This window comes from Centroberyx gerrardi, chromosome 21 (genome assembly GCF_048128805.1).
Source record: "Centroberyx gerrardi isolate f3 chromosome 21, fCenGer3.hap1.cur.20231027, whole genome shotgun sequence".
Lineage (NCBI taxonomy): Eukaryota > Metazoa > Chordata > Actinopteri > Beryciformes > Berycidae > Centroberyx > Centroberyx gerrardi.
Window position 1 is genome coordinate 9,434,212 of NC_136017.1, and position 25,469 is coordinate 9,459,680.

The window sequence follows — 25,469 nt, forward strand, 5'->3', positions numbered from 1 at the left end:
GTGGGGGTGTTAGGGCTCACTCCAGCCCAAAGGTGCTGGTCTCCTCCACAGCGGTCAGCATCTTCTCATAAAGCATGGAGAAGGAGGGATACGGCGGCAGGTCCAACCGGTTGAAACAGGTGTGAGCTCTGCAGAGAAACACAACCAGGCATTAAGGACTGTTGCATACTTTCAGCCAGTGGGCAAACTGAGTACATTTAACAAGAAAGAAGGTGGTGAAAGGGTCATTTTTGTTTTCACTTAGTCTCTGTTATCCAATTCAGTTGGACAACAGGCCAAAAGTTACGTTCAGAGAGTTGTTTACTTCCAGTACTACCATCACAATGCATTGAAAATTGCCATCACATCATTTGAGGTTCGGACTGCTGTGTTTACCTGGGCAGGGAGGTGACTTTCCCCCACTTCTCCACACAGAACCTGCGGGGCCCGTTGCTGCCTCGCAGAGAAGCAAAGCCCTCATAGGGAATACTGGACGTCCCGGTTACAAACTGGAGAGGAGGGAGGGAGAGAAGGAGGGAGGGAGAGGGGGATATGGAAGAAAAAAGTGAAGGGGAGAGAGGGCGGGTATCACTGTTAAATGGGGTATTTTTTTTACTTGGTTTATCCATGGATGGTTGACTGAGCACGTTGATGCCCTGCTTCACACAGACACAATTACCACACACACACACACACACACACACACACGCACACACACACGCACACACACACACGCGCGCAGGCCTACCTGCAGCAGTCGCAGCCTCTGCTCGTTGTTGAACCGCTCCACCGCTGCCCAGAACCACCGGATCACTATGTGGTTGTCATGGTAACCTACAGGCGAAACAAGAGACAGCCGCGTAACCATGGCGACCGTGCACCGACGGAGCTACAGTACTGTGGATGGTGAGCGACGGAGCTCGACTCGGGAAAGTTGGAGCCCAGCCTGAAACCTGAAACCGTTTTCTGTCCAAATCTGACCGAGAGCTTTTTGTGATCTCACATCTAAGATTAGATTAGATGATTACATGAAACTTTAATGATTCAGACGGGAAAGTAGGTCATTGCAGCAGCAAAGAATAGGATGGAGATAAGGAGAGAATAAATAGAACATGTTGAAGATAATACAATAATACCAAAGTCCAGAAACCCAACTAGAAGGCACTTGTCCAACTTGCTGTTACACCCAAATAAATCATTCCTATCACTTCAATTTAAGGTTAAATTGATTTTGTGACCCTGTAACATACCATTAGGATTTGGAATCAAGAAATCCCAGATCCGGATCACCACCAAAATCTAATCAAGTCCACCACATTTCATGGAAATCTGTTCATAAGTTTTTGAGATATCCTGCTGACAGACAAACTAAAAAACAGAGAGGATAATAACAAACATCTACAAACTGAACATAAAGAAACAGTGTCTCCTATGTCTCCATCCCTCCTTTCCTCCTCAGTACTTAGTGACGCTCCTCCTGTCTGACAAGTCAAATTCATATCATTTCATCCCTCCCTCCATCCCTCCACACCTCCTCTGTACTCGGTGTTGTTCCTCCAGTCTGACAGGTCGATCTCGGCCGTGCCGGCGATCACCAGCTCCAGCTCCCTGGCATCAAACACCGACACCAGCCTGGCATCCACCACCTGGGAAACACACACACACACACACACACACCAAATGTCACAAACCAAACTGTGCGGATGCTATTAACCAAACTTTTTCTTACAGGTAAAATAGCTGCTCTATATATTTCAAGTATTTGAAGAGATGGACGTGGAAAGCACTGACAAAACATTTGAAAGCACTGAAAAAAACTTGTAACCTGTGGCTACTCATGTTGTTTGACTTTTTTTTTCTGTAAAAGTTGAATTACAGAAACATAACACAAAGAGATAATATGGATCATTTCACTTTTCAGGCCAGTGAGTGTCACATTATTTACACAATTCATATTTTTGCTCCACATCTTGTTGTGGAAACTCAAAAATCTGCAAAATGAATAAATAGAAGCTAAAATGGGAGGAACTTATTTACTGAGGAGGAACAAATTTTATGTGTTAAGTTACTAACAAGGGGTTTTGGTACTCTGTCTGCACTCATATACACACACACACACACACACACACACACACAGAGCCGTACCTCGTAGAAGCCTCTGACCAGGCTCTCCGTCTGCTGCACCACTCCTCTCTCGATCCTCCACTTCACCATCCGCTCAATGTATTCCTTCTTATTCTTCTCTGAGACGGGGATGTTGGCTCCGCCCGGCTTCAGCTCCCTCTCTGTTATCTGCGGGGACAGGGAACACACACACACACACACACACACACACACACACACACACTATTAATTAATCCGACCCACTGTTTTCTCTAAACAACTTTTTTGAGCTCCGTTTTTTGGTGATGACAAGCATATTGTTTCTCTCTCTTTCCCTCCCTCCCTCCCTCCACACTCTCACACACACACACACACACACACACACACACAGGGCCCGACCTGTCCGAAGACTTCTTCATTGACGGTGAAGGTGAGGTCCAGCATGTCTTCAATGTCGTTGTCCTTCATCCACTGAAGGGACTGGTGGAACTCCTCATCCAGATACTCCAGGTCACTCAGGTCACATGGACTGGATGGAGGGTAAAGAGACATAGTAAGTGTGTGTGAGTGTGTGTGAACGTGTGTGTGTGTGTGTGTGTGTGTGTGTGTGTGTACATACATGCGCAGTAGGCCTTTGTAGAAGGGTCTGGTGAAGAAGGCGTCCAGCAGGTACTGATGGATCAGAGCCAAACCTAGAATGCGACCGCTGAAACGGAACCTGAAACACACACACACACACACACACACACACACACACACACACACACACACAGCAAAACAGATGAAAAAACGTTATCAGGATGCTAAAGATTGTATGTGAGCTTAAATTCTATAAAGAGACCTTGTGTGTGTGTGTGTGTGTGTGTGTGTGTGTGTGTGTGTGTGTGTGTGTGTATACAGTGTATCTCACCATTCGTGGTGGTTGTCTACGAAGGCGGACATGGGGCTGATCTGCACGGTGTAGGTGTCGTTGGCGGAGTATTCAAACAGACCATAATAAGGGTTGAACAGCTCCCTGGAGACCAAGAAGAAGAACTCTCTGGAAGGCCCGCTGTAGTCCAACCTGCATCACACACACACACACACACACACACACACAGTCAACAGGGTTCCTGTAGGGAGCCTGTGTCCACCAAAACATTTTTCCCTATTGAATTCATTCATTCATTGCAAGTGTATAATTTCAGTTTCACTAGCAAATATTAGCTATAAAAGTGTGTGTAGAGTCCTTCCTTGTTGTTGTTTCCAAGTTGTAAGACATGAGAGTTGTTGTTTCTTGTAGTGTTTGTCCCGCCCCTCCTCCAAAATGATTGGACGGCAAGGTAAAAAAGTGACAATGAGGGGCGTCCTGGTGGATCAGAGGTCTAAGGATCTGGCCTATAATTAGGATCTGGCCCAGGACCTTTGTCACATGTCATTTCCCCCCTTTTTCCTGTCTCTCTCAGTTTGAACTATCAAATAAAAGCATAAATGTTAACAAAAATCTTTTAAAAAAAAAGTCACGAGTTCAGCTCCCCGTCGAACTCCTGGCATTTTTAGAAGAAAACAAAAATGCAGCATTCCCGTAGCAAACAATGACAAAAACATGACAGCTTCAGGAAAAAAACACTTTGCTGGACGCAGGCCCGAAATCCATAATTACCTCACTCTCTTCTTCTTCTTCTTCTCTCCTTCCCCCCAAACACACTTGCTTCTCTAAAAAGCTAACATATACCTCACACTTTTACAAATCCCTTCCCCACTCTCCGCCTCTTTCTCTCTCCTCCCTTTCACCCCCAAAAATACTCTATTAATTACCTGACTCTCCTCTTCCTCTGTCCTTCCACCCCTCTCACCCTCCTCCTCCTCCTCTTCTTCTTCTCCTCCTCCCTCCCCCTCAGGTACTCACCCCTCCTCCCCGACGAAGCTGACGTAGAGCTTGCTGCGCTGCAGGTCTTTACGGGAGTAGCACATGATCTGGTTGAAGGCGTCTTCCAGCAGGTGGTCGCGACGGATGATCAACCTGACACACACACACACACACACACACACACACACAAGCGCACAGACAGACACACAAACACGCATATAAATACACAGAAAGAGAAGGAGAAGGTTGAACGTTACAGTGTGCATACATGAACGATTTTCTGAAAGCATCACTGTCACACACACACACACACACACCCTCCACCTACTTTAGTTTCCCTGGTCCTTGTCCGTAGCCTTTGGTTTCCAGCTTCCTGTAGAAGTTGCGTAGTTTGGCCTCAAAGTCTCTCTTGTATGGCGCTGGAGCTCGGGCGTTAGCTCTCTGAGTACCTGAGGCAGAGAGAGAGGCACTTAATCATATGTCCTGAATATAATCTCATTAGAAATTACTATTACCCAAAAACTGAATAGATCCACCCCAATTACAGAAGCCCTCCTGACATCAGCAAACTAGCCGTCCTATTGGGAGAGAAGAAGCTGCTTGCATTCTAATGTTTGTATGTAATTGATGTTAGAATTGTAGAAAAAATAACACAACAGTGTAGCATTTTTATTTGACTTGTTTTACAAGTTAGGTTGTTCACATTGTTACACATGTAATATGCTTTGGCAATACAAATGTGTGAATTTTATTATGCCAAATTGAATTTAATTGAGGGGGATAACTCACTTGATCATCTTAACCTGGCCATACATTCAGTAAGACTATCACTTATAGATGTAAATTAAGCTTTTAGGAATTTATGATAATGCACCATAATCCAAGACACAGGCTGGTCTTACAAATCTCTTAAAGCCTCAAAATGCATGTGAAAGTCATATTCAACCGTCACATACTGTCAGTCCTTGTATCGAAAGCTCATGCAATCAGTCGTACTCAACGTTTTGGTCTCCATATCAATTTTTAAGACATGAAATGTGTGTGTGTGTGTGTGTGTGTGTGTGTGTGTGTGTGTGTGTCTCACCGGGTGAGTTCTGCGGGGAGGAGACTGGGGATCCCCGAGGCGACTGACAGTAGCTGGGGTGCAGTAAGGCATGAGGAGGCACATAGGACATCACCTCATCTTCAAACAGACTGCAGGGGCGAGAGAGAGAGAGAGAGAGAGAGAGAGGGAGAGAGAGAGAGAGAGAGAGAGAGAGAGAGAGAGAGAGAGGGATAGAGAGCGAGCAATAGAATAGAAATAGAATTAATTCACATGTGAGACGAAGTTTAACTTTCTCCAGTTCAAGGTAAGAAGGGCATGAAAAAAGAAGGAAGAAAGAAATAGACAAAGCAAAAGACAAGACGAAGTGAATTTGGTTGAAAGCAAGGAAGGAGGGATGGAGAGAAATTAAAGAGGGAAAGAGATAAGCAAGTAATAAAGGAAGGAAACAAGGATGAAAGGAATGAGTAATGAGAAAGGAAGGAGGAAAGGACAGATGGAAACAAGGAATGAAATAAGGAAGAAAGAAGGAAGGAAGGCAGCAAGCAAGCAAGGAAGGAAGGAAGGAAGGAAGGAATAAAACAAGGAAAGACAGGAAGGAAGGAAGGAAGGAATGAAACAAGGAAGGAAGGATGGAAGGAAGCAAGGAAGGAAGGAGGTGTCACCTAAGCAGCATGACAAGGTCGGCGTCTCCTGACAGCCTGGCCAATCCTGACGCTCCATCTGTGCGGATCAACTGCACCTTCTCCCTGTTGTCACGGCAACATTACATTGAAGCAGCTGCTGGCAACTGTTGCTATGTATCCCACAATTCTCTGCGCTTCATATGGAAGGTACACGTTCACACACCATTTATCCTCATAAAAACTTGTGCATGCACCGTCAGAGTGTTTCTGAGTGTGTGTGTGTGTGTGTGTGTGTGTGTGTGTGTGTGTGTGTGTGTGTGTGTGTGTACCTGAGTGAGTGGTTCCGGTTGAAGTCGGACTGTCTCTCCTGCAGAATCTCGTAGATGTTTGGTTGGCGGAGAAACGCTACGATCTTCTCGTTGTAAGCTGGAGGAAGAGTGGACAAAGGACGTCAATGTAAGCTTGACTTTTAAATGTTTTCTTTTTTTATTCTATTATTATCTATATACATATATATACACATATATATATTTTCTACATCTAAATCAATAGTAACTCTATAAACTTCATGAACTTTATGAAAAAGATATTGTTTTTCTTCTCTTTTTTGTTCCTTGAACCATTTCTTTCATGTGAAATGCCCCTTTAAAAGACTTTTTTGATAGATGCATTCCCTAGTGAATGAAAGTGTGTGTGTGTGTGTGTGTGTGTGTGTGCGTGCGTGTGTGTACTGACCCACTGGCACGACGTCTTGGCACTGCCCCCTGCTGGCAGAGCTGAAGGTACTGGAGGGCCGCGGCAGGACGGGGGGCCCGGCGTGACGAGGGTCCTCACCCACCTGGAGAGAGGGGGAGGAGGGTGAACATCCTGTATGTGGTTGTGTGTGTGTGTGTGTGTACGTGTGTGCATGTGTGCCTACCAGGCGGCGCGGACTGACCTCCCCGGCGCTGTGGCTGCGTTGGCGGGTCAGGTGCTGCCGGTGAGCCAGGAGGCTGGAGGGCCGGGCGCTCTGCAGGGGCAGCCGGGGGTCGATGAAGGTGGTGGCACGGCAGTTATGGTCCACGAAGAAAGGCTGCACTCACACACACGTACACACACACACACACACACACACACACATGCAGAGAATATGTCCATTTGATGTCAGTAAAACAGAAAACGACTCTTGACTTGACACACACACATACATGCGTGTATCAGAGTTTCCCCTACCACTGAATAGGTGCAATCGGTCACCCTGCCTTAAAGAGCTGCCAACCCACCTAAAAGAGTATCATTAGTCTGGGTTTCAATGAAAACACATGCATTTTTCTTTATTTTTACTTTTTTTCACATTTTAGAATAACAGTAAAGACATCAAAACTATGAAATAACACAAATGGAATAATGCAGTGACCAAAGAAGCATTAAACAAATCAAAACTATCTTATATTTTAGATTCTTTAAAGTAGCCGCCCTTTGCCTTGATGGAAAGGCAAAGGCTTTGGAAAGAAATTCACACATAGGATCAACTTCACTATTTATATTTGTCTAAGAAACAAATTTCAAGCATTTAAGCATAAGCCTTTAGATCAAAATGGCTTCAAGATAATGAAAAACACAAACAGTACATTCAATCAGGTGTGTCCAAACGTTTGACTGGTAGTGTGTACACACACACACACACACACACACACACACACACACAGAGGGGGGTCTGCGAGTTTCATCAGCACCAATTTAATCTTCATAAAAACAACTGTCTGAATATGCGTCTGCATGACTGGGTTGATTTCTAATTGGAAGAAAAATAGCGCAACAAGGAAACGCAACATTTCTATGACGCCTAAAAACTGAATTTAAGACCTAAAATTCTACATCAAGCTATATCCGAGACGTATCCGTAAGTCCTTGAGTTTAGACTGTATATTTTCAGACCTGCAGACAGACGCCCTGATACCCTGATACCCTGATACCCTGATACCCTGATGCCCCGCCCACCTTGCCGGTGTGGTCGTGCTTCATCTCCCAGCCTCTGGGCAGCTCCAGCTGCTTGTTGGAGAACATGTTGAGGAAGGCCACCAGGTCCCTGTTGTGCTGGTAGCGCTCGAAGTGGTGACCGTCCCGACGAACCTTACTGATCATATGCTTCAGACACGTGTTGGTGGTGAACATACGGTAGGCACTCTGGAGAGGAGGAGGAGGAGAGAGAGGGAGGGAGAGAGAGAGAGAGAGAGAGAGAGAGAGAGGAAGATGAGCAAGAGAAGGAGAAAATTTATATCAAAGAGGGGAAGAGAAAGAGAAAGTAGGGCCAGAGAACGAGAGAGGGAGGGAAGGGAAGGAGGGAGAGATAGAGAGAAAAAGAGAATGAGAGAGAGAGAGGGAGGAGAGATGGAAAGAGGGAGACGAGAAAAAGACATGCAGCACAGTTAGGAGAGACGTGGAGTGGAGTACATCCCACATCCCAATTACAGAGAGAGAGAGAGAGAGAGAGAGAGAGAGAGAGAGAGAGAGAGAGAGAGAGAGAGAGAGAGAGAAGCGGAGGTGCGTACAGGGTTGGAATGCAGCACAGTGAAGAAGTCGGGGCTGGTGAGGAACTTGGCGCTGGGAGACTGGAGCAGCAGGTTGAGACGAGACCTGGAGCTGGACTGAGCCACACCGCTGTCCCTACGCAGCTCTGCAGCACACACACACACACACACACACACAGAAAATTAACCCACAAGAAATGCTCTACCAAGCGCTGTGAAATGTAAGCCAAGGTAAATTAAGCTCACCTGAAATAGTACTATAATAACACTACAAAGCAATTCTATATAACAGCATTCTATGCAATAGTACTAAAAAATACCAAAATAGTTCTAAATAGTAATTCAAGACCAAACAGTCAACAATTGTTTAAGATCTACCACAATATTGTTCATGCTCTACAGACTACAGAAACCAGAATGCATTGCTACCAATCTCAAAGACCAGAATGCACTGCAGTATAAGGACTACCTGGGATGGAAGGATGCATGTCAGTCTCATCCGGCGGCAGCTCATTGGCCGGCTGATCCTCTGGCCTGCTGTCATTGGTTATCGTCCGACGGATGCTCTGATACCTGGAAAGGTGTGTGTGTGTGTGGGGGAGAGGTGTGTTAAATTACCATGGCAACAGTCAAAGAGAGAAAATTCAGCCGAATAGATGCATTTATAACATGATTAATGGGAAAGTGGAATTTTTTTACTTTTTTTTTTATTTTTAGACTTTTTTTTCTAGATCAGGAATCTATTTCAGGAATCACAATTGGTATATATTATGTAACTTTTGATTTTCATGATATTTCTTTCTCCATTCTCAAATAAAGCCTTATTCATTTTTTTCCCCATCACAGATCTTACAACTTGTAAACTCAGGTATCATGGAAATACCCAAAATGCATCTGTGTGTGAGTGTGTGTGTGTGTGTGTGTGTGTGTTTCCTGACCTGCGGTTGAGCTGCTCCATCTGCTGTATGGAGTTGGACCTCTGGAGGGTCTGCGGTGCCGGGGGGGCGGTGGGACGCTGCCAGGTCGTGGTTCTGTTCACGTGATCCACATAGAAGATCCGACCGTGGCTGTCGATACGAGCCTCCCAGTCTGGCTCACACACACACACACACACACACACACACAGAGAGGAAGGTAAGAACACACACTGCACACAGATCACATCAAAAAAATTTCTGTCCATAGATACACACAGCGAAGCCAGGCTGGGCAGGAAAAATACAGAGGTTGGGTTTCTCTAAACAAATGTACGATTGATTTAGCTTGTCAGTAATGGTGAGAATTTCAACAGAGGTATAAAGTGATGATGTAAGTGATGAATACCCACTGCAAAATATGAATAATTAATCATTTAAAGCTAAAGGCTAGTAATACTACCAGTCTTTCTTAATGGTGGACAGTGATCAGAAATATTTCAGTCAGTATATTCAGTATATCTAGCAGATTGGGCCTGTCTAGGAATAAGAAGCCCATTTCTACACCCATTTTGTTATTTGTTATGTTATATGTGTGTAAGTATTTACATTCAGGAATTTCGTGCATAAATAGTAAATATCACATAAAACCGTTTCTTAAAAGCTCCTACTTTCCTCTGCATGCTTGCTGCACTGTTGCTTGCATGAGAGGAATTGTTTGGAAAATTCAAATTCTTCTCAACAATTTGGCAGCTGGTGGTTATGAAGCTTTTAGGTTTCAAGATGTCTATTCAACTTCTTTATAACTGTATACAATTTAAGAACTGCTGCAGTAGATTCTTCAATGAAAACTACTGTTCTGATTAAGAGAATTTTCTTCACACACACACACACACACACACACACACACACACACACACACACACACACACACTCACTGGGCGGCAGCGGCTCGTCCACTCTCTGGTAGCGGCTGATGTCATGGCGGACGGACGGCAGGGAGCGAACAGACTGGTGGCCGTTAACCTGGGCTGTGGCACCTGCGCACACACACATTTTAGGGGCAGAAGTGTCAAATTTAAGTGAGCTTTATTGGCACGATGAGAGATTTCTTATATTTCCAAAGCTTTGAAATAGTAACATCAATGTACGGTAAAAGAAAAGGGATGCAAAATGCCAACAAAAACATTCAACTGAGGAGAAGAGTTTCTTTCTAGTTCTCTCTTTGATCCTGCCTGTCTATCGATCACCTGTACCTGTCCGTTTCCACCCTCATCACCTCATCATTCACTTCCAGTAAGCTTTGCTGATTTTACAGCAGGCCGATCTTTGCCCCGGTGAACATTTCCCCCCCGGAGCTTAACTCCCTCAGCGTCACGCAAAGCTCCAAAACCTCATAATCTGCCAAACCCAAGGTCAGCACCCACAGCTCCATTCATCTCCTGCTCCCCTCACCTCCAACACACTGCTGTTATCTGCTATTATCTAATACTGTCCAAAGGTTAAATAAGCAGAACTGTTCACTCTGTAATCCCTCAGCTCTTTTGGCCGCTTCTTAAAACCTTTTTTGATCCACGCTTTGAATAATGCTCTGGTGTTTTATTAATAATCCCAGATCGGTCAGTCCTCTGACCTGGAGAGAAGCCAGTCCAAATTTTACACCGGGATGTTGCTCTTATACAGCACACAAAAAGTATTGGAGATTTAGTCAATATGGTTTAATAATAACAAACAATATTTTGACTTAGATGACAGTGACCTGGCTGGAATTGCACCAGGCAACTGAAAAAAAGAAAGAAACAAAAAGAAGCGAAAGGCAAAGAAACACAAAAAAAATAGAGAAACAGGCTCTCGTTGAGAAAGAAAATTGAGGTGAGCGGACCAGAACTGGGTGTGCAACACTAGGGAAATGACCTAGTCAGTGTTTTGAGCTGAAGTTAGGCTGCTTGTGTCTTAGTTAATATGCCACCCAAGTACAGTATGTACTTCATGCTCTCATCTCTGAGCTCCTGTAACATGAGAACATGGGAACGAAGCCCGAGGGACAGGGAAGTGGCCTTGGGGACCGCAAAGTCATCCGTTCAGGGAAAGTGGAAAATTTGGATGGGAGCACTAAATGAGTAATGCCCTCGACTCTCTCAGTGACTAGCGATAAGGTGAGCAAGGCAATTAAGCTGCTAATGGTCCAGTGGAGCGGCAAAGTGAGCTTTTCCTGAGTGAATAAAGAAATAATGTAAAAACATGTCCGCTAAATAATAATGTCCTCTTTTCCATTTTTGTGTCCTGTACTAATGAGCGTATCCTCACACTCGCTTTACAGCTAAACACTCATCATACTCCACCTTGCCATACTCCAACATCCCATCCAACCTGCGTCTCACCTGTCTCTCTCTCCACCACCGCCCCGCTCTGATGAGCCGTCTCTCTGGCCCCGCCCACTTCCTGGTTCGGGGCCACGCCTCCGGAGGCCTGCATGGACCGCCTCCTCCTCCACACCTCCCCTCCCTCCTCCTCCTCCTGCCCCTCCTGCTCCTCCTCCCCATCCCCTCCGCTGGCTCTCGCTCCTGTAATTAAGACTACTTTATGAGCTTTTTGTGGGTGTAGAACATAGAGACGGACAAAAGCAACATAATGAAAAAAACAACATAAATAACCCATCGGGACGGGTTCAAATCAACACTACACTGGTCAAAATATTACCCTCAATGTCCCACAGAAACCTTGTGTCTCAAAAGAGAAAAAACAATTCATTTTCCCACCTGCGGCCATGTTCTTTGACAATACACAATGCATTTTCTAGGGATTGGGCTGGTCCCAGGGTCATAAAACGTCTGTTACTGGTCAATTATAGAAAAAAATAGTAATCCATATTAAGTCCTTTAGTCTAGTATTGAGTTTTAACATCAAATTTTTCTTAGAACAAGTGAAAATATCTGCCAGTGTGGTGAAATAATTTCACTTGTTTCCAATGCAAATCAAAATGTTTTCTTTTTTTTTTTCAAATTTACCACCTACCAACTTCAGTAAAACTGGTTCCAGTAGCCCCTCCCCCTTGGTCAGCTACGTTGCTGTTGGTAGGAGCGGCTGCTGCTATTGGCCCGTTTGCCTCACTGCTCGATGACTCCACCCCTTCCTCCTCCGCCTTAGGAGCCACTTCCTGTCTTGTCTCCACCTCCTGAGGACAGGAGAGGAGAGGAGAGGAGAGGAGAGGAGAGGAGGGGAGAGGAGAGGAGAGGAGAGGAGGGGAGAGGAGATAGGACAGGAGAGGAGAGGAGAGGAGAGGGGAGAGGAGAGGAGAGGAGAGGAGAGGAGAGGAGAGGAGAGGAGAGGGGAGAGGAGAGGAGGGGAGAGGAGATAGGAGAGGAGAGGAGAGGAGAGGAGAGGAGGGGAGAGGAGATAGGAGAGGAGAGGAGAGGAGAGGGGAGAGGAGAGGAGAGGAGAGGAGAGGAGAGGGGAGAGGAGAGGAGGGGAGAGGAGATAGGAGAGGAGAGGAGATAGGAGAGGAGAGGAGACAATTATTTCATCGCACTGTCGTCTTTTTGGGTAACAACAATTCAATCTGCATGTCTTTCCATAGCTTCTGGTCACCTGATCTAGGGTTTCTCACCTGAATAGGGGAAAGCTGAGAGCCAAGAAAGGAACAGCTGGGTGGTTCCTCGCAGCTCTGCTCCTGGCAGATACATTCCTCCACAGCCTCCACCAGCGCCACCTGCTCCCCTGGAGGAGCTACTGCAGCTGCCTCCGCCCCTGCTGTTTGGGATGAGCAGGAACTAGTGGGAGTTTCCGGCTTGGCTGCAGCTCCAGCGACGTGCGACGCCTCAGCGGATGCTCCAGCCACATCCCCGACTCCAGCTGCAGTCTCAGTGGCGGTTGATGTTCCTGGCTCTGTTGTGACTCCAGCACTAGCCCCTGCCTCGCCTCCAGACCCTTCTGCAGCCCCAGACCCTTCTGCAGCTCCAGCTCCAGCTCCAGCCCCTTCTGCAGCACCAGCACCAGCACCAGCTCCAGCACCAGCTCCAGCTCCAGCTCCAGCTCCAGCTCCAGCTCCAGCTCCAGCTCCAGCTCCAGCTCCAGCTCCAGTTTCAGCCCCATCAGCAACTGCAGTCCCAGTTCCAGCTCCTGCACTGGCTGATGTTCCTGCCTCTGTTGTGGCTCCAGTTGCAGGCCGGACCCCATTCCCAGTCCCAGCTTCAGGCTCTGGTTCTCCATTCGAACCCTCACTTCCTTGTCCAGCCTCAGATGCAGCTGAACTCCTCGCAGTCGCCTGCGTGCCATTAGTTAACTCTGCGGTGGTCTGTTGCGGCTTCGTCTCCTGCGATTGGTCCTTGTGCTGCCCTGCTGTCTCCTCATCCTCGTCAGAGTCGATGTGCAGCATGGCGTTGAGCCGCGTGTCCGTCGGGAAGCTGGAGCGGAGTTTTGGCGAGGGTCCCGTCGGCGGTCGATCCCCGGGGCCCCTGGGAGCCTCGATGGCGTCCAGGTAGTCGTTCAGTGACACCTGCCGGTGGGTGTGGCCGCCCAAAGCCAGAGGATCCAGATCCTCATCTCCCATCTGCCCGGGCTCCCGCCACACGCTGTCGTCGCCGTAGTAACAAGCGCCGTTGACCAATAGGGAGCCCTCGTCGGAGCCGGTGGGGGATGGTCCACGCGTGATGCGTGAGGATGAGGAAGGGTGAGGGAGATCTTCGTCGTCAGAAGGACTGCCGGGGTCTCCGTTCACCGCACTGCCCAAGATGGTTCCCATCGCATCTGGAGAGGCTGAGGGAAGGAGGGGTGGAGGAGGGAGAGAGGAGAGAAAAGAGAGGATCGAGAGGGAGAATGAGAGAAAGAGGGGAACATGACAGGGATAAAGGGACAGAGAGGGAGAAAGAGAGGAAATGGAATGGGAGGAGAGAGGGGGGGGGCAGAGAACAAGAGGGGTGGAGAGAAGGATGGAGGGAGGGAGAAGTATATGGCGGGGGATGAGAGGAGACAGATGAGATCATCTAAATTTCCTAAGTGTCCCAAGCTGCTCCATTTAAACAACACCTCACCTTCACCAAGTTCATCAACAGTCAAGCACCAGTATTGGCCCCCCTAGGTGCCTGTAGTGACGTTACTGACTTCCATTCATTATGAGAAGCTAGTCTAAAAATCATACTGCTACACAGCAATACTTTCAAAATGCTATTAATCCATTTTGACAAAAACATCAACTTAAGTTAATCTTTCAGTATCTCTAAAAAACAGAGAGTCTAGTATATTTTATAAAGCACCATACTTATTTATCATTTTGTAAGAATATGTGTCACTTTTTTAAAAATGGTGGACATTTCATTTCGGCATGAAACTCTGCCTTGATTCCTTACAGCCTGCCATCTTAACAACGTTGATTTCATACAATGTATGTATCCTCACCACTACTGCCTCAAAGAGTTGCCCATGTCTTATCACTCTTACTGCAGCGATACACAAGGGCAATTCTTTTTGGGGCAATTCCGATGGGCAACAGTGCCCAAGGAGTTGCCTCAAATTTGTTGCTTAGTCACAAAGGAATCTTTTCTTACCAGGAAACAGTTGAACAGATTTTTGACGCTGTGAATCACTTTGTTGCTTGTTGCCAGGAGCGTTGCCCATCTACATTGCCCCCTAAATTGCTTAATGCATCACTGTTCTTAAGAGAGGGGAAACAAAATCCTGCCTTCCTCCTTGTTGCATGCGTATATACACACATAAGGCACACACACACACACACACACACACACACACCTTCATTTCCAGTGGAAGTGAGGTCCACTCTGAACAGCAGCTGCCCGCTCACATGGTCCGTAGGCAGACGACGACACAGGCTGTAGCTGACTGGCTGCTCCCTGTCCACACACACACACACACACACACATAAACATACATAATAGATCATGGTGTGCACTCAGTTGTTGATCAATATCGAATCAATGCTGTAACAATGAGCCGATTGAAATATTGATTAGTATTGATTGAACTATGTTGAGTTACTGGGGCTAAGTGGTGAAGGTCAGCTGTTGTGTCTGTCCGCCTCCTCAGGCATTCTCTGTGTCTGTGTCTGAAATCTTCTCAGTACATACACAACACTAAACGCAAGAGGTGCTGCTGTTCATGGTCGCATGAGCTGTTATATGCAGTAGAAATACACCAAACTATCACCACAGTCTCCACACAGCAACATCTATAGTCAACTGTGGCGTGTTCTGCAGTTTATGGTGTTGCACTTCTTCTCTACTTCTTCTAAGTCTACAATACTACTACTAATTATAATACAATAATACAATTTATTTGTATAGCTGCTTTAAAAATTCAATAAAATTCAACAAAAGCAAACATCACACTCGTAAAAAACAAGTAAAAACAAGAAGACACCAGGATAAAGGCTACGAATAGAGGGTAAAAACAATATAATAGTACATTTAAAACATATAAAACATATAAAAGTACAGTATGGCTTTCCAGATAAAGCCTTGTTTTAAATCGAATGAAGACATACAGTAGATTATAGTTTTTAGAGACACTTTCACATCTATCCAAGCTGTTGTGGAGGAAGAACCACTGTATTTTCAAGTAGAATGAAGAAAAAACAGTACGAAAAGTTGAAGAGAGAGAGAGAAATTTGTTCCTTTTTCCGACCAGTGGCTTTGTGGTTTCATATAAATATATGCTTAGTTGTTTATGTGTGTTTTTTCTAAGTGTCACTGTGTGTTTTTATTGGTGCCTTTAGCTTCTTTAAGTACAGGACAAAAACAATACATTCAAATTCAAATGAAAAAACCTAAAATTATGTGCACCTGTGTGTGTGTGTGTGTGTGTGTGTGTGTGTGTGTGTGTGTGTGTGTGTGTGTGTGTGTGTGCACTCACTCAGCCGTCGGCCCCTCCAGAAGCCGCTGCACGGGGATGATCAGCTGACCCAGGAAACGCTTGATGATTGGCCGGCTCTTGGCAAACTTATCCTTCACCTCAATCTCCAACACGTCCGTCATCAGAGCTACGAAGGTGTACTTCTGCAGGAGAGAGAGAGATAGAGAGAGAGAGAGAAAAAGTTAGACAGGTAAAGGATAAAGCAAGAGAGGTAAGGAGAGAGAGATACATTAAAGACAGAAATAGACAGAGAGAGGGAGAGAAAGACAAAGAGAACAGTCAGAGTAGGAGAGAGAGTGTGCAGGGGAGGACAAGAGAAAAAGAGATAGAAGTATAGTTTCTTTTTCTTATATTTAGTTATAATTGGGCATCATATCCATAAACTATTTGTCTTTTTTCTAATATTGCCCATTTATAGTTTCAGAACTTCATTAGCTATGTTCAGTTGGAAAAAGGCTTTTTTCCCCAGCTTTGTTTCTTTATTTTGGTCGTTAAATTGGTCTTAAATTCACTTAGCATTTGAAATGTCTTAAAAAGTCTTAAATCAGGCTTTCTGAAACCTGAAGATACCCCACACACACTTCTGCAATCTACTTTTCTCTCTTTATCTATACATTACCTGTACATATAACCAACATTACTGCTGGTACCATTCAGATATTTTGGTGAAACTACACAATTCACAGCAGTTTCCTCATTTCATTTTCCTTCCTTTCCACCTCTGCCTCAACTAGGCATCATCGAATACAAAGAATCTGTTAACACTTGTATCTAATTTCATATTTGCATCAGAATGGAACTTAATTAAAAAATAAACCTGTCATTAGATGGTGACACAATAAGACCTCTACTACCTGTATTTAAGACATTTTAAAACTTGTTAAGGCCTTAAATTTGGATTATTTAAGACTATTTCGGATACCATGGTGTGTGTGTGTGTGTGTGTGTGTGTGCTGACCTCCCCATGCCACACAGGGTTGGTGGTGTTGGCTATGATGGAGGAGCGTCTCTCCTGGCCGTGGTGGGTGAACTTGGGCAGGCCGCTCCTCTTCCCAGGCTGGATGGACATCTTCAGGTACGGGTCGGGGTTGAAGAACATGCCCTTCTTCAGGCCCATCGCCCGGATGTCTGGTACGGAAAACACACATTCAGAAGTGTGTCTGTATGTGTGTGTGTGTGTGTGTGTGTGTGTGTGTATTTCTTACTAGCCTAATGGCATGCCACAATTCCACCGAATCCCTCCTCTCACCTGATAGGGTGAAGCTGACCAGTTTCCGACAGTGCTCAGCTCCTGATTGGTCCTCCGCTTGGCCGTCGCCACCCGCCTGACAGGGAAACAACCAATGGGAGAGGAGTGTGAGCTGTGATATCACTCACCAGTCCCATCCCATTGTCCCAAGTGACTTGACCCCAAACCCCAGAGAGACACACATAAGAGTTTGATTTCCTTTCATCGGAGAGGGAGAGGAAGCTTGAAAGGGAGAGAGAGCGAGAGAGAAAGAGAAAAGGCGAGAGAGAGAGAGAGAGAGAGAGAGAGAGAGAGAGAGAGAGAGAGAGAGAGAGAGAGAGAGAGAGAGAAAGAAGAGGTTTGTCCTCACATCACGTGTCGGCTCAAATCAAAGCCACATGTCATGAACTTGGAGGCTGCCTGGATAGAGTCCGACTGTCTTTCTCCTTACAGACTCATCTCCCATTGACTCTGGATGCGATCCTGCCTCCCACCTCTAAATCTGTTTTCACGCTCTGTCTGAATGCAGAGTGAAGGCTGACACCCGGTCCGCAGTGTCTCACCCAATGAATTCTGGCTTCACCATCGATCCCATCAACACCGGGCTAATGGGGCGGCCGACCCTGCTGGCTCTCGGTCTCACGCCAGCAAAGCGAAGCGAATGGTGAGGGAAAAAGAGAGGGATCAGGAGAGAGAGAGCTAGAGAGAGAGAGAGAGAGAGTGGCGCGCAGGCTAAGAAGCTTTTGACTTTACATCGCATTTCCTCTTGAAACCACCTGTCGTAATTGGAATATGTGTGTGTATTTGTTTATTGTGCTGGTGTGAGAGCGAGGATCTGTGGCTGATAATCTCAGCAGATCACTGGACCGCTGGCAGCCAATCAGATGGCAGGATTAGGGATCGGACGGTTTCGTATCAGAAAGCATCAGATACACAGAGCAGCTGGGAGAGAGACCAAGCCAGACCAGTGGTCATACTCCAACATCATCCCTATACCCAAGGCTGGCAATCTGTCACACACACAGACAACTACAGGGGTATCAGTCTGTCGTGCATTGTTGCAAAGACGTACGATAGGATGATCCTGAACCACTTGAAAGGTGCCATCGATTCTCCAACCAGAACGGATTCCGAGCAAAACGCTCCACTGTTGCTCAAATACTGGCCCTCAGGCGCATCATCGAGGAGGTGAAGTCCAACAACTTATCAGCAGTGTTGACATTCAACTCCAAGAAGGCATTCGATTCTATCCATCGGGGCAAGATGATGAAAATCTTGAGGGCCTACGGAGTACCACCCCGTCTGCTCCGTGCAATTGAGTCGATGCACACCAACACACGTGCTAAAGTGATAACACCGGACGGTGAAACCGATTGGTTCACGATTACAGCAGGGGTCCTACAAGGGGATACACTAGCCCCTTTCCTGTTCATCATTGTCCTTGACTTCGCACTGCGGAGAGCCATAGTCGGGCGAGAGGCCGAGCTCGGATTTACCATCATTCCGAGGAGGTCAAGACGCCATCCAGCAGTTGTGGAGACAGACCTGGACTTTGCGGACCACATCGCACTGCTCTCTGATGAGGTGGGACAGGCGCAAGAACTGCTCCTCCAAGTGGAGACTGAATTCAATGGGCCTCTGCCTGAACGCTAAGAAGACAGAGGTTGTCATGTACAACACACCTGAGCATGCGCCCCTGAAGACACTGGAAGGTCGAGAGCTGAAGGAGGTCAAGGACTTCAAATATCTTGGGTCCTGGATCAACTCATCTGAGCAGGACATCAAAATGCGGAAGGCATGGAAGGCTCTCAATGACCTGAAGAAGATTTGGGGCTCCAACATGGCGAGAGGGGTCAAAATCTCCTTCTTCCTTGCCACCATGGAGTCTGTCCTGCTCTTGTGAACAACACCGTCCTTTACGGCGAGCTCCCAAGGGTTGGTGACAAGATAGCAGCGCGAAGAATGCAGCTAGCAGGTCATTGCCAGAGGCACCCGGAGCTCAGGGCCCATCAAGTTCTCCTATGGGAACCAACTCACGGCAAGAAGAGGCGCGGCGGGCAGAAGACCTCGTATGTCGGGGTACTGAAAAAGGAGCGGAGAAGACCAGCGAGCTGGCCAGCCTCATGGCGGGGCGGAGTGTGTGGAGCAGCCTTTTGAAAGTCCGGCTGAGGCCGACCAAGTAGTAGTAGTGGAGAGAGAGAGAGAGAGAGAGAGAGAGAGAGAGAGAGAGAGAGAGAGACAGTAAGATGCAGAGATAAAAGGAGGAAAGAACAGGGGAGAAAAAGAGCGAAGGAGAGAAGGGAAGAGAGAGAGAAAAGAAGCAAGGAAGGCAAAAGTACCTTGTAGGAAGAAAGACTGTAGGGACTGGAGGGAGATACAGATCACACACACACACACACACACACACACACACACACACAGACACACACACACACACACACACAGTACATACCGGTACTCCGGGGTTCTTGACGGTGATGCAAGGTGTCGTTGCTCTTAACGCTCCACTTACACCATGGTAGTACTTAAAACAGATCTTTGTCTCCGCTGTGGAGAGAACACACACACACACACACACAAATATATGTTCTCAGTTTCACAAATTGATCTGTTAAATAAACCATCCCCCAGTAACAGCAGTTTGTTTGGAATAAACCGAAGAATCAGTTATTTCAGAAAAGTATTCAATTTTGCTTGTCCCTTAAAAGACCCAGTGTTCATGTAATGGCAGTTTGGTATTACTTAGTTTGATGTATACTATGAATTTCATCTTATAAAGCTTTATGTCAACCTACACAGGTGGGTAAACTAAGTTAGGTGTGTTTACTCTCCACCACCATCCCTGCCTCAACCAAATTTATACCTATAATATTCATAATATATAAAAATAAATATGGGTAAATAACCAAATTGGCCCTCTTTTCAAAGTGAGGATCAGCCAAAATGTCCTTGTTTGCCCAATAAGCGCTCACTTCTACAGTAACACACACAAAGTATGAAGACAGAGACAGAGACAGAAAAGGGAACGATAGAGGCAGAAGGAAAGAGGAGGGACAAAAAGAGCGAAGGAGAGAAGAGAAGAGAGAGGCAAGAAGAAAAGACTAACAAAGAGCGAGGAAGACAGAAAGACTGTAGAGGGGGAGATGGGATAAAGAGGAGAGGGGGGGGGGGTGACAGAAAGAGGGAGATACAGTTCACACACACACACACACACACACACACACACTCACGCTCCATGAAGTAGGGTCCCGGCTCCAGCCTCCAGACGATCTGTCCCCTCTGGGTGCCGTTCACTCCGCGGTTCTTGGAGTCCCACACATTGGCCACACACGTCTCATCTGTGAAACACACACACACACATTTATAAGCCGTTTCTAACATAATAATAACACACACACTGAGCTCCATTCATATGCTTTTGCAAGCTTGGCGACAGTAGTAAGGTGTTAACAATTAATCACATAAGAGGCAGACATGGTAAAAAATTATTAACAGCACAGGACATGTAGCAAGGTCACATACTGTATTCCTGGCAGACACACACACACACACACCCACTGCTTCACTCAAGTGACATGCAAGCGGGACACCTCAACATGCAAGAAATGTGAATAAATGAATAAAGAAATATAAAGAAATGAAAAGTGAAAGAAGATTTATGCCAGTTTCCGCCTTATTATAGTCCAGAGGAGGAAAGGTGAGGGAGAAAACATCGATTTCAGGATTTTCATCTTAATGCTTCTAACTTCTCTTCACAGCGCTGGCTTCTTTTTCTCAATACTTTCAATGGAAACAATGCATGTTTTTAGTACTCAGAGTGCCAAATGTTAAAAGTTAATGTTTCAACTTTTAGTGGAAGGGCAGTACGCTCCAAATGGGTTTTCAGTACTCAACAGCCACTTCAACCAGGCATTGGACTGGTGCTACCTCTGTGCCCAGTGGACACAGACACAAGGACAAATGGAAAATTCCCTCACTTTTCCACAAATGTCCATGAGTACACCAAAGCACTTCCACGACCTAGAATGATCTAAAATGCCTCTGCTCCTGTTATATTTAGATTTTTCTTCTTCATGAAAGCAGTCTAATGAGATGAACGAATGTAAAACAGCTATACACAATAAAAAAAAATTTTGGTTTAATTTCATGATACTCAACTACTCTACTTATTAGCCCCAGCATATAAACATCATATCCCAATTACAATAACCGAGGAAACTGTTATCCTGATAATGAGAAGCCTTAATAATACTGAGACACTTTATCCCCTTAGTGCTTGTTTTCAGTCTGCCTGTTTGTTCCTGTTCATGTACATGTCAGTTTTATCAATCACTCATCTTAAAAGGTAGTTAGGTCCATCAATCACTCTCAGGCTGCCGATCACATGTCCCCCCTGTGGGCTGGTTGGTTGACCCGGTCACCAGTTATATGGGTTTTCACCCTGTGGTGCTAGGGAACGAGTTAAAAAGGAGTATTTCTTGTTTTGGTGTAGAATAAATGCATACAGTATTCTGTGTATGCTTCTCTAACACCGACCTGTTTGTAAGCTTTAAGTAATGTCTGTAAATTGTTATTATTATTATTATTATTATATTGGAATCCACAGAATATAATCTGGGATAATGTGGCATGTACACACTTTATCCCATTTATTGCTGAGTTTCACAGTGTGAGCTCATTTTCCATGATTAAATATTAGGATATCTGAATTTTCCTGAAAGCCCGCCATTCTCCAGCTGGGTCAGTGCCACCCTAAATATGAAATAGTGCCACCCCAGCTACCACACCTACCCACACCCCTGTTTTTTCTGGGTTACTCCCCTCAGTTTAGCTCTTCCCCCCACATTTGTGCTCCCATGACGCCGTCACTCTCTGCTATCTCTGCTATTTCAGCACAATTCTCACCACCAGGCGGCCTAAAAATGAGACAAGCCTGTATCTAAATTTGCTCTCAGTGTGTATTCCTGTTCATTTGGGGGATTTTGGCATGGCTTTGCGCCATAGGGAGTGTGTTCCACTGACACACCACCTTGGGCGCTACTTGTTCCCTAGCTGGAAACAAAAAAGATCTGAGGGAAACTCTGCGCCAGACTGAAATCTGCCCTCTAGTCATAAACTACATCCCTGCCTGTGCCTGTTAGGCCATCAAACATTTATTTGTACCTCCTGTTCAAAGGATGACAAATGGCCCGTGTCTGACGGGATCAATGTTGATGTCCGTCAGCCTGAGCCACCCCCCCCACACCCCTCCACCCCACCCACACACACATATGAACGCAGACACACACACACGCAGGCACATACACACACCTTGTCCTCTGTCACACCAGGTCACCATCAATAAACCCTGAGCCTTTGTGGGTGACAGCAAATAAGTATTCCTCACACACTTAGGCGCCAAATCACACACACACACACACACACACACACACATACACATACAGCAGTCTGACCTGATAACCCTGTAACCATCCAAGCCTCATAAACTACGGTCTAAGGTCTGACACACACACAAACACACACGCATTCACCCATATACACACACAGCCTCTCTCTCTCTCTCTCTCTCTCTCTCTCTCTCACACACACACACACACACACAGACACTCTCTCACACACAGGTCAAACAGCAGGGTGAGGTTATGGAGCTCCGGCGGCTCCAGGGGAGCGTGGCCGGCAGCCAGGCTGGAAACAGCGCGCGTCCCCAGGGAGAAAACCCCCAGAAATTCCCCTGCCTGGGTCAATACCGTCAAAGAGCAGCAGAGTGGCTGCTGAGGGACGGAGAGATGGAGAGACGGAGAGATGGAGAGATCACCTTTCACCGGCTTTCTCTATCTTCCTCTGCCTCTCTCTCCTGCTAGAGGTGGACAAAGAATTATCCACAGATACTCTCTTTCACACACAGATACAGGCAAAATTGGTCACTTGTGGTTTGAGATGACCTCAGCGTTTGTGAACGGTGTGTATTTCACTCGCTGCTGAAAGCTGCTCTTTCTCACCTGCGCCTGAGAACCATAGGATGTCACCGTAAAACTCCTAATAGCAGCTCGGCCGATTATTTGTCTCAGGCACCAAACTGACCAGCTGTTTGTTATAGTAACCAGTGGTAAAATATCATATTGGTATTGGTGTAATGATGTAATGTTAAACAATAAAAATGTTAATATAAAACATAAACAATAAAACCTAAAACCTGTCAACAGGTACTTAAAATGATGTGTGTGTGTGTGTGTGTGTGTGTGTGTGTGTGTGAGCGTGAGTGTCAGTGAGAGAGAGAAAGTGTGAAACATGAGAAGAAACACATTGCACCTAAATGCTACTGATGCTGAGTCAGCATTGTTTTTCATCAGGGTACTCCCTCTCGCCATCTCTCTCTCTCTCACACACACACACACACACACTCACACACACACAATCCATTAGCCAGTTAATGTAGCGTGAGTGGGGCTGAAGTAATGCTCTAACCTTGAGGAGATGGGTTACAAGTCGCAACCTCTTCCATAGAGCTATCATATCACTATCCTACAGCAATTTTTATTACACTACCAGACAGAAAGAAGACAGACATGTGGACAGAAAGGCAGGCAGATAGGAAAAGAGAGACAGACGAGACATGTAATCAATCAAACAGAAAGGAGTTAGAAAGACAGACAGGCCTACATGAACAAGCAAGAAGGCTGATACAGACAGACAGACAGACAGAGAGACAGAGAGACAGACAGCCAGGAGGATGGACTGACTACAGGATTGTCTAATTATAAATATTTAAATAGAAGCTTTGTAGTTGCGTCACATATTTCCTAGCAGCCACAGCTGGTGCCATCATGGAGGTCCATTGGAGAATTGGCTATACCCAAATAATAACTGGACAAGACTAAGACAGATAGCCTACCTGACAAAGGTTGTGGTGTGGGTGAAGGTCAATTCAGTAATGTTGCAGTAATGTGAATAGTCTGATAAGTTAGGTTTGTTTCCAAATTTAGGTTACTGTGACCGTAAACTGGTTTGTCTTCAGCACTAGCATCTACTCCTAAACATCAAGCTTGAAGTTCAAGTCTCCTAATTAATCTAAACAAACAGTTGGGTTTTGGCTTGTTCGCTAGCTAACTAGCCAGCAAGCTAATTTAGCAAAGCAACCAGTGTTAATGTTAACATGCAACCGCTAGCTACTAATGCTAGCTTCTACAAGACACATTAGCTTGTTTGCAAATCAGATGTGTTAATAACAAGACTGTGATGGTTAGCTGACCAGATACTATGGTTTTCTAGCTAACTCGCTGACATTATCTAAACACAGAATCAATCAGATCTATCAGTGCCAAAAAGATCAGTTCCCAGTCAAAAACTGCACAGAAATGAACCATGTTGAATTCTGTTGAGATGTTGAGAAATTAGCTGATCACAGCCTGGTGTCCAAGAGCTTGAGGACCTCCACTATGGCTGCCAGAGGGGCTTTGTTGTCACCTGAAACTAAGCCCTCAGTTGATCCTTATTGAAATATATACAAAATACAAATCTTGAATGATCAAAGTGAAAAAGCAAAAACAAATACACTAGACACTAAAACTTTTAAATAAATGTTTGCATGACAAATGACATCCGTCCCCCTCCCCCCTCCTGAGGCGGACTGCTCCCTGCTGTGCGCCTCAGCAGGGGGGGGGAGGGAGACTGAGTCTGAGTGTGCTCACCGATGTGGTACAGGCCGATCCAGTCGGTGGCGTCCACTTCCTCCTTGATGTCCCAGGAGATGACCAGGTGGGTGTGGCCTAGCGTCAGCTGGTGCGTGGACGCCGTGAGCGACGAGCGGCTGTCCGACGTCACCAGGTCCGTGTCGCTATTGGCCCTCTGGAGCCCCATTCCCGGCCCTTCTGATTGGACCGTTGACGACATAGCGGAGGAGGAGGACGCAGAGGTGGAAGCCCCGCCCCCGCTCTGCACCGATAGGCTGCGGAGGTTCTCGGGGCCCAGCGTGTACGGCCGGGCGTGCGGGGTGCGCCGCCGCACCGCCAGCAGGTGCTCCCGGGCGCTGCCATTGGCCGTCGAGGAGGAGGGAGGGGGGGAGGCGGAGGAGGAGGAGGCGGTGGCGGCGGTTGCCATGGTAGCCACCGAAGAGGACGCGGAGGAGGGAGGGGATGAGAAGGGGGGAGGAGAGGAGGAGAGCTGGTGGTGGTGATGGTGCTGGTGGTGGTGGGGGTGAGGGTGAGGATGAGGGTGGTGGTGATGATGATGGTGGTGGGGGGAGGAAGGGGAGGGGGAGGAGGGGGAGGGGGAGGAAGGCTGGGGGCGGGGGCGGGGGGGGAGGACGGCCGTTGCGAGGGAGGGGCGAATGGTGGAGGCCAGGAGGGGGGGAGAGA

At 46.4% G+C, this 25,469-nt stretch overlaps 1 protein-coding gene across 1 annotated transcript; it reads right to left on the reverse strand.

Annotated features, from left to right (window-relative positions):
• hecw2b (HECT, C2 and WW domain containing E3 ubiquitin protein ligase 2b) lies at positions 1-25,212 on the reverse strand. Its single transcript, XM_078290971.1, has 30 exons — positions 24,804-25,212; positions 20,346-20,453; positions 19,568-19,662; positions 17,137-17,212; positions 16,846-17,015; positions 15,888-16,030; positions 14,769-14,869; positions 13,245-13,778; positions 12,631-12,773; positions 12,039-12,198; positions 9,962-10,063; positions 9,048-9,198; positions 8,579-8,682; positions 8,131-8,255; positions 7,580-7,765; positions 6,519-6,671; positions 6,335-6,437; positions 5,929-6,025; positions 5,639-5,722; positions 5,016-5,125; positions 4,260-4,380; positions 3,971-4,084; positions 2,993-3,145; positions 2,702-2,800; positions 2,482-2,611; positions 2,125-2,271; positions 1,511-1,625; positions 728-813; positions 376-488; positions 1-128 (listed from the first exon to the last, which is right to left on the reverse strand). The coding sequence occupies exons 1-30, from the start codon at positions 25,210-25,212 to the stop codon at positions 17-19; spliced, it is 4,344 nt and encodes a 1,447-aa protein (XP_078147097.1). The 3' UTR covers positions 1-16.
• Between the last annotated feature and the right edge of the window lie 257 nt (positions 25,213-25,469).